We start from the raw sequence: 15,098 nt of genomic DNA, 5'->3' as shown, positions 1-15,098 counted from the left end.
TAACATCATCATCAACAACAATAATTGTAACACCAAGTAGAAGGGAAGGAGGAGGAAAAAGGATAGGTCATGGACTCCTATTTTGGGCCAAGCACCCTTCTAAGCACCAAAGCCAAAACAGGTTGAAAATTTCTTGCCTATCCAGTTTCAAAGCAACTCCTGGAATAAATCTTCACAATATGGCTTTGTATTGATTTGAAGTTAATTTCCAGAATATCAAATACAGTCATATTTAGAAGCATTCCACAGCCAGGTAGAAATTGCCTTGATTTCCTAGTATTTTGGGTTATATATATTATTGTAATGTAGATAAATGTGATTCTAGTTTACATTCATATTTTCCTTTTTCACATGTAAAAATACTAATAAAGAAAGGCGGAGTCCTCCCCCCTCAAAATATTAAAAAATACAAAGGCTTTTAAAATGGGACCATTTATAGAAGTGATGAGAAACTAATTTCTAATTTTCTTTACAGTATAAAACAAATCTCTCAAATATCAAAATACTTTTAAATGTGAGAAATTAGCATGTTATTTAATCAAAGCCATGCATTTAACAGGCTCCTAATGATAATAATTACCATTATTGAGCACCTACTGAGTGCCAGTCACTGTGCTAGGTGCTTTTCTTATAGTATTTTATTTAATGTTTACAAAAACCACATGAATTGGGTATTATTAATCCTGTTCTTCAGCTGAAGAAACTGAAGTTAAGACCAGACAGGGGGAGTTAGGGGAAAGGGGAAGATGTTGGTCAAAGGATGCAAATACACAGTTATGTAGAATTGTAAGTCTAGAGAGAGATCTAATGTACAGCGTGGTGTTAATTATATTATAATTAATCATATATATTGTATAGTGGAAATTTGCTAAGAGAACAGATTTCAGGTCCTCTCACCACACACCAAAAATTGGTAACTCTCTGAGGAAAGATTTCCTTTTATTTTTCTATGTTCTTGTAATTTTCTTCATGATTATTAAAAGACACTCATAGAAATATGTCCAGTATCTTCTAAATTTAAGCTAATTTTGGTATAATTACACTTTACTTATCTTATGAGTATCATATGAGGATAGGAGGGGAGAGTCACAAATAATTTTATTTGAAAAATTTTGATCCTGCTAAGGCAATAAAGTTTTGATAAACAGTGTTTTTTAAACAATATATTGATACTAATTTTTATATATTTTTAAATATTCTAAAATATACATATTTTATACTGTAAAGCAATTATACTCCAATAAAGAAGTTAAAAAAATATATATATACATATTTTAAATTAATCTAGCTACCTAAGTGGTCCAATAAATTATATTAAATTAATTTTAATTAAGTAAAGTCAAACTGATAAATACTATTTTTAAAAACAAATAAAATTTTGTTTTTATAATGTAAGAACCCATGTTTTGTATATCACTGTAAATATATTTTGCATTTGGAAAACTAGAACATTAGAGGGAAAGAAAAACCTTGGAAATTTTTTAAAAATCCTATTAATTCATTTTATCAAATAAATAAAAGACTCCTGATCAGGTTGTAACGTGATCAGATTAATATTTTTAATATGGATCACTTAGGCTTCATGCTGGAGATGGATTGGAAGTGGGTGGTGGAGAAGGTGTGATAGTCTGATCTCAGATGGTCATGAAGAGACTGAGGATTATTTAAAAGATAGAACTGACATGATGTGATTGTGCATACAGGGAGTGAGGATGGAGGTGCCAGGGATTACTCTTGGTTGTTTAATATGTGCAACATTTTAGATGAGGAAGTTGAAGTTGACTTTTTGAGTGACTGCTGGTATAGGGACAATGACATAATACCACCTGGGATCAAGAACAATATATCTTGAGTTTTGAACATGTGTTAAATATTAGAATGGGGAAGTCCAAGAACCTCTGGATACATTAGTCCTCAGCTCAGAAGAAAGACCTGTGATGGAGATATTATTGGAGACCTACTCATATAGTTGGTAGTTCAAGCAATGGGTTTGGGTAATGCTATTATTGTGGAGAGACTACCAAGAAAACTGACATGGCCCAGGACAAACTTTGATGAACTCCTACGTTTATACACCAGGTAGGAGGCAAGCAATCAGTAAATGAAATTGAAATGATACTGCTAGAAAAGTATAAAGAAAACCTGGGACAATATAATATTCTGTTAGCCAAGGAAAGAGATATAATATTCAAGAAGTGAGAATGGTCTTCTCAAACTCTTCCATTACTTGCATTTTACTTACTCATTTGGATAGGCAGTAACATTTTTAATACAGTTATGTTCATGTTTCTGAGACCTGTCTTCCTAATGAGATTTTAACATCCTTAAGGATAAGAATAACATAGTTTTGGATCTCTGATAAATACGAAGACAATTGAAATAATATAAACCATTTGAAATAATAGAAATGGTGATGATGTTGACTTCTGGATCTTTTTGGTATATACTCTGGGCATTTTCTAGGCACTTACTTTGTAGTTATATTCTTACTAATTCTTTACAACAACCTCCTGTGCTTATACATTTCATAAGTTTTATAAAATATTATGTTTTATAAAATATTGTAAGTTTTCCTATTTTATAGATAAAGAAATAAGAAACAGAGCATTTAATTAATTTCCCCAAGGGGAAAAAATTGATAGAGACAAAATTCTTAATATTATATCTACTACTCATTTATTATAAATAAATAGTAGATAAACATAAATGTAATAAACATAAATGACATCCTAAATTTGAAAAAACCAACAGATTATATTAAATAATTTACAAAATTAAAATTAACTCATAAAAATTACCTCCAAAGATGTTAGTTAGCCTTTCATTAGTAGACCACTGTTTGATAATGGAATGTTAGGAGCGCTGTGCTTTCTGCTCTCCCACATGTTGTGTGCTCTTTAAACAATGCAATTTGTTATCCACACCCACTTTTCCAGTTTCCCATTGATCTAAATGGTAAATCCAAGTCAAGCCCTAAGTCTTCATGTAATTTGGATTCTGTGATCTTTGATATTGTTTATCATTCCTTCACTTGCTTAATATCACTCCTTGGTTTTTCTTCTACCTCTTTCTCAGTTTTATTCACTAGTTTATTTTCCTGCTTCTACCACTGATATGTAGATTATTTCTAGAGTTCCAGCCTTGAAGTTCTTTGCTTAGCGCACTATACAATTTCTTTATACCATCTCCTCCACCTCCATAGCATAGTTGACTGAAAAACTTCCCCAAATTCTGATCCCTATCCTGATGTCCAGATATTAATATTAATCTATGGATTGAATATTTTACCTTAGATATCCCAGTGGTACTTCAGACTTGAAAAGGCTAGCTTTGAACTCATCAGAACCACCCACCACCCTTTCTCCTCTCCTTTCATCCCACTCCTTAAAGACCTGATGCTTTTCCTGCATCTTCTTTTTCATAGAAGCAGAAGCATCCATCTAGTTGCTCACCCAGAAATCTGAGTCATTCTAGTCGTCTCTCTGTGCAGTACTCATATCCAGTAGATCAGCCAGTGCTGTCATATCTTCCTGTGAAATATTTTTCATCCATTCCCTCTACATCAGCTTTATTGACATAGTTTAGATAAGAATTTGTAATTTATCCAATGACTCTTGTAAAACAATCCTTATCTCCGGTTTTCCCTCTACCAGCTTATTCCTATCTCCACCAGAGAGAAAATAACATAATACAAATTGGTTAAGTTATTTCCTTGCTCAAAATTCTTCAGTGACTTTTTGTTCATTTAGTAGACAATGTTTGAGCCCCTACTATGTAAGAGATCTAGGAGTCAAAGTCTCATGGAGGGTACATTCCAGTAAAAGGAGAAAAAACAGTAAACAAAAATATATAATGTGATAAGAGTTATGAAAAATGAATCATATAAGGGAGATAGAGCATCAAGGGGGTGGGGGAATGTTATTTAACTGGTGATCAGAGAAGGCCTCTCTGATAAGGTAACTGAAACAGAGTCCTGAAGGAAGTGAAGATGCAAGGTTAGATATCACCTCATGCCAGGATAAAAATGCAAACATATTCACTCACTTGATCATTCACCTAACAAATACAGAGGGGTCAATAAAGCCTGAAAAATGGAGATTATATTATGTTATAAAGGAGAGCTTCAATCTGTTGAAAAATAATTTATTTCTAAACTTTATAATAGACACTTTGTATCTTGAACATCTCCCTTATATCCCATGGATTGTTTTAATATAAATAGGTTGCTAAATTTTATGCTATGTGTGTTTTTCTCAACAAATACATTTTTAAAAAATTCATAGAGAAATAAGACAATACAATTGCTGTCATGAAACTGTTATACTAAAGGGGAGAAAAACACATTCAGAAACACACACACGTGTAAGTAAATAAATAAACCAATCCAGATAATTATAAATTGTGACAAATTCTATGACAAGAAATAAGTAGCTGAGGAACTGGAATGAGAAAATGGATAGAATAATTTTAAGCAGAGTGGTCTTGGAAGGCTCCCTCTCAGAAGGTGATATTTGAGCTGACCTGAATCATAAATCAGCCATGAAAAATGCAAGTGGGAAGAAAATTCCAGGCAGAAAGGTCTTGGTTTTCCTAAAGCACAGGCAAGAGAATGGGGGTGGCTGAAGCATAGTGAGCAAGAATAGGCACTTTTTTTTTTTTACTGAAGTATAGTTGTGTCAGTTTCAGGTGTACATCAAAGTGATTCAGATTTTTTTGAGGGGGGTAGGAATAGACATCTTAAAGCATTAATTTGGGAGCTAGTAGTCACCCCAAAATACAGCAGAACCATTTTTAAATGTGACAGATTTATTTGAAGCATAAAATATATACTGAGGGAAAAAAATCAATCTTTTGTAGAATTTTCTTATACTTTTTTAATGGTTTAACTAATATTGTTTTAATTTTTAAATCTTGGAAGGGGATTTGAGTGTTTGCATGTGTCCTAATATTTTTAGGGTTTAGGAACTCCCTAGATCTAAAAATCTGGCTAAGAGGGATATGAATTGAAATTGGAATGTGGGCAGGATTCAGAATATTCAGTCTTTTAAGGCCACAAAAGTCACCCTGGCCTGGTAACACAGAACATAAAATGAGGATCAAGTGTTAAATGCCACCGGGAGGTCTAGTTAAGGGGTAAAAGATGTCCTTTGGTTACCTGAAAATGATCACTGAAATTAGGAAGAGCAATTTCATTGACAATTCATGGGCACTGAATGCAGATTAAAGTGGAATAAAGTGGACATGGGGAAATGGAGACAGGATAATTTCCTTTTATTGGGAAATAGTTTAATCCAAAATAAGGTTCTCGAATGGCATTATGTTTAGCGTAAAGCACCATCTCATGTCAAATGGATCATAATCTTTTTAAAAATAGTTTTAATTTTCAAACAATTTAAAATGTGAAAAAAAAATTTGCAAGAAGAGTTCAAAAGCCACAAGTATAACTTTCACTCAGAGAACTCATTCAAGTTTTGTCAATTGTCCAGTAACGTCCTTTATAGTAAAAGACCCAGTCTGGGATCACATGTTACACCCTGTTTTCCTGCCTCTCCAGTCTGCTGATTGAAATCAGATTCTCAGCTGTTTGTTGGCTTTCACAACCTTATCATTCCTGAAGATCCTCTCAGTCTGAGTCTGTCTGATGCTCTCTCATGATTGGACCTAGGATATGTGTCTTGGGCAGGAGTACCACCAGGAGTCATTGCATTCTTCTCATTGCAACTTATCAGGTGTGTCCCACAGTGTCAGTGGGTCCCATTACTGGTGGTGATAAGTTTGATCATTTGATTACAAAGATGTCTGCCAGGTTTCTTTGCTGTAAAATGACTACTTTCCCCTTTGAAATTAGTAAATATATTCATAGGGAGACACTTTGAGACTGTTCATCATCCAAATTTCACCCACTCATTTGAGCATCAGTTAATATTTCTTGCCTGAATTAATTACTATTATGATGGTTGCCAGATTGTACCTTTCTAATTCCAACATGCTTTTTACATTTGTTAGTTATCACAGGAAGATATTTCTATTCTCCTATTTATTCATTTTTATGCAAGTAGACTCATGGATTCCTGTTATTTGATGAAATATATCTATAAATTATTTCCTTTTCCTCTTATTTCCCTCCTTCCTCCTTCCCTCCCTCGCTCCCTCCCTTCCTCCCTCCCTTCCTTCCTTCCTTCCTTTCTTTTGACACTCAAAATATCTTTCTGATGCTCAAATTATTTATTTTGTTTTAAAATTGTCCAGATCGGAGCAGTAGAAGCCCTCTTCAGACTGGCCCCTATGTCATTCTGACATGACACCATCATTCTTTGAACACTTCTTTACTTTCCTGGGCAGCAAAATGTTCCAGGCTCATATTGTGCTTTCTGTGACCCAGCTCTAGGATCAGCCTTTCTCCAAAGAGTCCTGGTTTTATTCAGTAGAGAAACTAAGATCTGAACTGTAAGGGGACTCATTTCTTCTGGGTATAATCCTGCTCTGGATCATCTTCAGTGGATGGTAGGAACCACCTGTATATTGAGCATATACACAATTCCATCTAGATTTATTTCTATATCTCTATATACTGAAAACCACAAGTGCACACTTATAGATTAAATTCCAATCCAAACCCATAGGATCCATTCAAGATCTCCCTTTTTTCATTTGCACCCTCCTTTCCTGACAGTGTGAACCTGGCTCCCACTATTGTCAGTCTGTTTATTTATTTGCTCAATCAACCTGTATTGTAGTCAGTCTCCCAGCCGTGCCAGGTGGGCATGTGCTTGGCTGTCCTTACTGCAGGCACCAAGCACCACTGGGCTCACTCCTGGCTCACTCTAACACACTGCTTGCTTGGGCCCAACCCCACCAGGGTGAATTATTGAGGAAGGTTTGGTAAACAGTAGAGATTAGTAGACACTTTGCACAATATTCCAAGGTTATTTTGAAAGGAAAAGCCTAAATGGTTTTTAGCATCTTTACAGCATTCTACCAGCCTTTCTCAACCTCCCAAATTTCCCAACTTTAAAATAAGTATAAATAGAGACATCTTGTATGCATGTAGTTTTAGACATGTAAAATATTCAGCCCTGTTGCCTGTTGTTTGCTTTTCTTGTCCCATCAAGTTACCATTATAATTTACAACAACTTAGATTGGCATTTTAATGTCAAAACAAATAGCAGCATGCTTTTCACTAATGTATATCTGAGTTAAAATTTTAAAACCTTGAAAATGCATGTGTTTCTTTTGTCAACAAGAATAACAAAATGCTGAAAGGACTTCAAATCAGGTATAAAGTTTTTATATGCCAAGTCTTGAAATGGAAATTTCAAACATGCCAGTAAGGTAACATAATTATAATGACCCAGTTCACTGATAGGTGCAATTGAGAAAGACACAGTTACAATTCACTGTGGGTATTACAACATATCGTCAGATCACCAGTAACTACAACCCATGTATAAACATTGTATTTTTTATTTCAAATTCATAGATATAATAAATTTAAAGGTCTAAGCCAAAACAAGAAAAAGTTTACTTTTTTACTGTTTTTAATTTTTATAATAACTTGGCAAATTTTAGTTGAGTTTAACCTTCTATCCATTTTATATCTATTCATTTCTGACCCTCAAAATCCCAGCTGCAAATTTTTTTCTCCAAACAGTCCTGCTGTTAATCTACTAAGTAGGTTAAATCCTGAGCTTTAGTCACTGAAAGTATCACAGACACTGTTACACGAACATTTTTTACTGAAATTATATTTGTACATACAGGGAACAATAACAGAAATAAATAATAATATGCTGTCCTCCATTTCAAGGGTAGGAGGGTGTTAGAGCACCCGGAATTTCAGTACCAGAGACTCAACATCTTTAACCCATTGCTAACTATAAGGGAGTGGTCAACATTCTACTAGTACAGTTCTCTTAAAAATGTGTAGGCTTCCTTTGAATGCTGTTTAGCTTTACTTCATTAAACAAGAGCCATATCCACACTTTCATAAAGATAAGCTCTTTTTCACATTGGGCTTCCGCTGACATGCTGAGGGGAAACTGTCTATAAGATTATTAGAACCATTATTGTTTAACTCATAGGCTCTATAAGACACACCAGTAAGCTGGCTAGAAGTTATTTTGTCTGAATGAATGGTTCTTGGAGGCACCATCTAAGATATTTCTGAGGTCTTAATATGGATTTTATAGCCACACCTCATTATCATCTTTAGATCATGTTTTCCTGGTAGTAGAAATTTGCCATGAAGTGATTTCTTAATTTTTTGCGGTCAACATCTGGAGAGACTGAAATTAAGAAAATATTTTATTTTCAAATCCATCAAGACCTAGCTTCCTCATATTTAACAGTTTGTCTTTAGTTTTTCTCTCTTCTTTTTCCCTTTTACTATAAACAAAGAGAAGACGCCAGAATACTCTGTGTGGAAATGTCCTTAGCTAGATTATGCAGTTCATTAAGTACAGTGTTTTCCTTTCCACATTATCACAGTTTTGCTAAACTTTCCACTGCAACATAGCAATGATCCAGTTTTCTTCCATTTCCAGTAACATTGCTTCCTCACCTTCCTTTCAGTCATTACTGACAACCTCTTCATGAGCCATGAGGCTCCTTGGCTACATTATAATGGACATGTAGTAGTTTGTACTATACTTATCTTCTCCTAGAATGTATCCTGTGTAGAAAAATGAAAGGAATTGACAATTTCAAACTCCAGAATTCATCAGGGCCAAACAACATTGTTATGAGTGACTGATGAAGTCTTGTTTTATGAACTTAACTATACCCATTTGATAGGGATCTGTGTGTTATGCAGCTGCCTTGCTTCTGAGAAGGTCTTGTTCTCACAATAGATCTACCCATTTTGGAATACTTCAAAGCAAGTGTGGATATTTAGAGACTCCCAAGTATTCAAAAAACAGAATCATATGATTGTCTCGTTAAGAATAGTCAATAAAGTTACAGCTGGATGTTTTCTCTTTGCTAAGTTTAGACATTAAACTCCATTCAATTTTATCTTGATTAGGCAGAGTGAAAATCATATGTATGCATACAGCTAGTCTAAATAGACCACTTAGCTAAGATCAGCAATTTTCTGAGAGGATTAAGCCAATGCAAATGAAAAAAAAAAAAAAAAAAAGTGACTCAGAAAAGAAAAAAGAAAAAAAAAAAAACCATATGTTTGACATTGAAATAGATGCTTATTTATTTTTAAGCCAAGAAATTAAGTATAATCGTATTTTTACATAGTACTGTGTTGATGGAAAATGATTGTGTACACTTCTGTGATTAATCCTTAAAGAGGATTCAATTGATAATTATTAGATTTTAATTATTGTAACCCATTAATAAAGGGAGAAGGAGATTTCTATTGTTCTAAACTACTGTTACTAGTCAAACAGAATAGGACATTTAAAAAAAATCACTTAATGGGGACTTCCCTGGTGGTCCAGTGGGTAGGGCTCCGCGCTCCCAATGCAGGGGGCCCGAGTTTGATCCCTGGTGGGGAAACTAGATCCCGTATGCATGCTACAACTAAGAGTTCACATGCCACAACTAAGAAGCCCACATGCCGCAAGTAGAGATCCCGCATGCCACAACTAAGACCCGGCGCAGCCAAAATAAATAAAATAAATAAATAAATAAAATAAATAAATATTTAAAATAAAATAAAAAATCACTTAATGGTCATTTTTTGGACAATGTTTTTATTGAAAATTCCCTTTTATCCAATTAATGGCACATCCTGATACCAACCCATTTTGTATAAATTGTTTTTTTGCTATAGATATAATATTAGATTGAAAAGAATGTGTGAATAACTTAAGATTTTTTTTAAATTTTTTTCCTTTTAATTAATTAATTAATTAATTATTTTATTTTTGGCTGCATTGGGTCTTCGTTTCTGTGCGAGGGCTTTCTCTAGTTGTGGCGAGCGGGGGCCACTCTTCATCGCGGTGCGCGGGCCTCTCACTGTCATGGCCTCTCCCGTTGCGGAGCACAGGCTCCAGACGCGCAAGCTCAGTAATTGTGGCTCACGGGCCCAGTTGCTCCACAGCATGCGGGATCCTCCCAGACCAGGGCTCGAACCCGTGTTCCCTGCATTGGGAGGCAGATTCTCAACCACTGTGCCACCAGGGAAGCCCAACTTAAGATTTTTAAGCAGACAAATTACTACAGTTTAAATTTGCTCTGATAGGTGAAGTTCATTTGGGGGACTTTGTGGAGATATTTAATGGGATCAAGAAATTTTATTCCATATGGCCTACAGATTTTCTATGCATAATATGAATTATGATTTTTTGTATTGAAAAGCATAAAGGCAATTTATTTGTGGTGCTATTTTAAAGTTACTTTGCAATAAAATTTTTAAAATTATTTGATCTCAACCTTAGTATATGTATATCCTACTCTGTAATAGAACCAGTAGTTGCTAACCCTAATAGAAACTTTCTTTTTTTGTTTTGTTATTCATTCTTTTAAACTTCTTTTAGTTTCACTTCTTATCACTTATGCTACCTATACCATGTTAGGTACCTTATATGAGATGGATATTCAGAGCAAGGTGACTGACCCTTATGCCTAAATTTATCTCTTTATGTCTCTTTGGGTTTTATAAATTGGGAAATCATTTGTAATGCAAATGTCTCTTTGGATTGAATTAGATATTAATCTATAAAAGAAACCCACCTTAGTTGATAATAGTAAGTTTAGCTTCTTGACAGCTGAATAACAGACCTCTAAGGAATTAAGAAAATAACAGTAAATATTAAAGACATAAAAGGAAGGAGGTTGGATAGTTGGGAAAGGTCTAAAATTTTACATCCTGATCTCTGAAGACAGGGTCGGATGAAGAAGTGTAGCCGTGAGCAGATGGACAGAGATGTGACAGTGAAAAAGAAGATGTCAAAAGAGAAAATATGAAGGATGCTTCGTAGACATAGACCAGAGACAGACATTTGCCTAGGTTCAACCCTTAACAACTTCCCCTGAAATAATACCGTTTTCTCAAAAGACTTCATTCTTCCACACTGAGTTGCAGCATCAGCAAGGATCAGCGAAACACAGTAGCTGGATACGATGGCTGTGGTCAGGGAAAACACCCAGAGGAGTTTTAGTGAAGCATGTTGGACACACAATTCAACATTCCCATTTTTTCTCTCTCACAGGTTATCTGAACCAGATGAATAACTCAAGTCACTCTGTCCTTCAGCCTTCATTCCAAGGATGCATGCAGCTCATTCAAGTGGATGATCAACTTGTAAATTTATACGAAGTGGCACAAAGGAGGCCAGGAAGTTTTGCGAATGTCAGCATTGATATGTGTGCCATCATAGACAGGTAAACGGTCTTTCATCCTTCCTTGAATTGTTCAGATTTTCGGAATTCATGTTTTTGTTGTAGGACAAGTGAAACACCCGAACACTCAACCCTGTAAGGGGTAAGGAGACGGGAGCCATTTGCCATGCCTGTGGCTTTTGTTTGTGATGTTAGCAGTGATGTTTATATCAGGACATGGTTATATATGACAGAACAATATGTGATGTCACATTAACCCATTCAACCTCCCTTGGTGAATGTGAGCATTATGCATGTAGTTTTGCAAGCAACAGCTGGAAAAGGAACTTAGTTTATTTTTAGTTTTGCTTCTGATGCCCACAGCAGAAATGTCCCTCTTCTCCTTGTCTTGGTCATGACTCATCCTCAGTATATGGTCCCCTCTAAACGCCCCTCTTAAAGGAAAAGGAACATTAAAATGTGTTGGCAGGCAGTATAGGGATTTACTGAAGTAGAGTATTTAATGTAGTTGAGTCTGCTTACAAAACAGACATACTGAAATATTATTACAAGATCTCATCTTTGTCAGTTTTTGCAAATCTGGGGAGAAACTTTTTATAAAAACTTAGTTGACCTCTCACATGGTGGAAAGATACAACCTTTACATGAAATATTATGACAGCATTACATGTACTACCTTAACATACTTCTAAACAGTGCCTTTCATTCCAACATGAAAAAATTTCATTTTGAGATGTTTTGCCCACAAACAAACTACATCTAATTTTGAGTTGAATTTAACCCGGTGAATTTAGGTGATATTCTGTCCTATTTTCAAATCTTTTATGAGAGGACTATGTTATTCTGAAAAGAATTTTATTAATTTTATATTTTGAAGGTAAAAGTTCTATAAGTCTTAGCCAGCCCCCAATAAAGTACAGACCTTAAGTCTCTAATAATCTTAATTCATTTAAGAGGGGATCCTTGGGGAAGTCATCCAAAGACATATAATGAATCTTAAAAATATACAAAAATCATCTATTATGAAATAAGCTTGCTTCCATATAATCTTAATAAAGTAGTATTCACATGAATGGTAAATTACAGTTTATGATGTCTGTAGAATGTAACTTTTTAAAGCTTTAATATGTTTATAATAAAATATAACATAGTGCTTATTTTTATTACATATATGCAGATATGGGTCCTGATAGCCTAAACAGTTTATATTTAAACAGAACAGCAAACAATTTTAATAAAAATATACTCCTAATTTTTGAACCATCAATAATGTAATAGCTGTTATTTCTGCCTAAAGCAAGTGGTGGCAATAATCACAAAAACTGAGAGATGAATGTTTTAAGATAATATATTCTGATATTAGATGTGTATTCATAAATTTTAATAATGGTTTTCCATACAGGAAGATTTTCCTTCTTAGTAATAGACAGTATATTGAGTCATTTTAGTACCTTGTTCATTTTCCATGTCAGTAACTTTAGTGATACAATAATTTCTGTCAATACCCAAGTTAGTTCATCCAGCTTTCGTACTGCTAGATTTTATGGTGATGTTGCTATTTCACTTCAAACAGCATGTTTTCTGGGCATTAAATTTAAATTGTTTGCTACCATAGAAGTGCGGGTGAGGTGTTGAGATTTTACTGTTTTACCCCCATGGCAAGATTAGGAGTTAAAATATCTCCAGAAGAAGATTTTGGTAAATGAAGAGAACAGAAGATTGTGGTAAACGAACCAGGCACTCCTGGTAAGGAGAACAACACAAGAGACGGTGTAGAATAGGGGATGCAAATTTCAATTTTTGGCATGTAGAGAAATATACAAAATAGTTTTTTGCCAAAATGGCATCATGCAACTGTCTATGTTGCCAAGTATCCTGTAGGTGACAGAACAAGGGATATGTCTTTCTTATCCTCCAGGGTGATAACCGGGAAGAGTGGCTACAGGGAAGTAGTCACCTCTGGTGCATCACAGATTTCCTAAATCCACTATTAAATACGTTTTCTGCTTGTCTTACTTTTTGAGGACAATGACTTCTTTTTTTAGGTATAATTGACATATAACATTATATTCGTTTCAGGTGTGCAATGTAATGATTTGATATTTACATATATTTTGAAATGATCACCAGGGCAATGATTTCTGCACATTAATTACCAATGTGTGAAATAGCAGATTCCTTTATTCGCCCAAAATGTGCCCAGTTCAAAATCTTAATCCGTGAAGTGCTGTGTTTTTGCATGTATGATACAGGGCTGTATTCACCTTATTCAAACCGTTGAGGGGCTCATTGATGAGCTCACCCTTAATCTGTGTCTTTGCATATGAGAGTACCAGTGACGTTACCCTGTCCTCACATAGCTGTGACCCATCAGATAACATTTTAATGATACATCCCTGGCTCTTCTCTGGTTTGATCTTTTCCCCCTCACTGACTGAAACTTTGCAACTACCTGATCTCTACCATTTTATTTTCAGACTAACTAAATTCTCCCTAAGCAAGCCTACACTGTCTCTTTCTTACTTTTATCCTTTCAAATTTCAGCTTGATTGATTTGAGAGCTATTTTTGAAAAAATTAAAAAAGCATAAATGAAAATATAGGGTAAAAAAATAGAAGTCACAGACATGATTTTTATAAAATGTTTAGAGATTATAGGAGCAGCTGCAATGATTTTATGAGTAGAACTTAGGGAAATAGTTTGGGAAGATGATTCTAAAGGAGTTTTGCTGTGTGTCATACTGAAATATCCTATGAGTTGAACTTCTTTTTCTTTTTTTGGGTGTGGATTTACATGTGCCTTGTTTTGTTTATTTGTTTGCTTTCTGAACACAGCATTGAATCAAGGAAAGAGTAAGCATGCCAAGCTATAGAATTATTTGTTCAGTAGTATTTTCTGAGCGCATCCATGGTGTAGACACTGTTCTAGGCACTTAGGATAAATCATTGAACAACACGGACAAAGATCCTTGCACTTGTGAAGCTCACATTCTGGGGGAAGGGGAGGAAGCACAGACGTGACAAATAAATATTATAGTAAGTTAGAAGGAATAAGTGCTATAAAAAAGAAAGAAAAAAAGTTGAGCAAATCAAGGAGGACTGGCATTTCAACAGATCGGTGTTGAGTTGCTGTTTAAATAGGTTGGTCAGAGTTAGCCTCAATTATTAGTTCAAGACCTGAAAGAGTAATAGCATTCACCAGTTTGGGGAAAGACCATTGCAGGCTGAGAGAATAGTCAGTGCAGCAAGGCTGCCTGGTATCGTCTAGGGTTAGCAAGGGGCCAGGGTGGCAAGTGTGGAAGGACGAGGAGCAGAGCCGCACAAGAGGAGGCCAGAACAATCCTGGAGGCCAGGTCCTGGAGACCTGTAGGTAACGGTAAGGATTTGGCTTTTATTCTGAGAGAACTAGGGAGTCATTGCAGGTTTCTGAGTAGAGCAGTGGCATGCTTTAGCTTACATTTGTAAAGGATAACTCTGGCTGTGGGAGGAGGAAAGGTAGAAGCTGGGAGCCTGTCATAGTAATCCAGGTGAGAGATGCTGGTGGCCTAAGACTGGGGTGCTGTTAGCACAAGAGGTAGTGTCATGTGGTCAATTCTGAATATACTGAGAAGGGTTGGTCAGTAGGGTTTCTTAATGGATTGGTTTCGAGGCATGAGAGGAAGAGAAGATATAAGGATAAACCGAAATGATTTGGTAACGGGAGCTGGAAGGAAGGAGTTACCATGTCCTCCAGTGGGAAGGCTAGTGGTGGAGAAGATTAGTCATGGGGTGGAAGAAAAAATCAGGAATTCACTGTTGGGCAT

General features: G+C 35.3%; 1 protein-coding gene across 2 annotated transcripts in view; it reads left to right on the top strand.

Annotated features, from left to right (window-relative positions):
* CNTNAP2 (contactin associated protein 2) overlaps nucleotides 1-15,098 on the top strand; it is a 2,085,708-nt gene that overhangs the window by 1,170,411 nt on the left and 900,199 nt on the right. For both annotated transcript variants that reach the window (XM_059933152.1, XM_059933153.1), the window contains one exon: nucleotides 11,167-11,338. In XM_059933152.1, coding sequence (XP_059789135.1) covers nucleotides 11,167-11,338 — 172 coding nt within the window. The remainder of the gene's footprint in view (nucleotides 1-11,166; nucleotides 11,339-15,098) is intronic.

This window comes from Balaenoptera ricei, chromosome 9 (genome assembly GCF_028023285.1).
Source record: "Balaenoptera ricei isolate mBalRic1 chromosome 9, mBalRic1.hap2, whole genome shotgun sequence".
NCBI lineage: Eukaryota > Metazoa > Chordata > Mammalia > Artiodactyla > Balaenopteridae > Balaenoptera > Balaenoptera ricei.
Note: the sequence above shows the minus strand (reverse complement) of the source record. Positions and strands in the feature narration are given on the sequence as shown.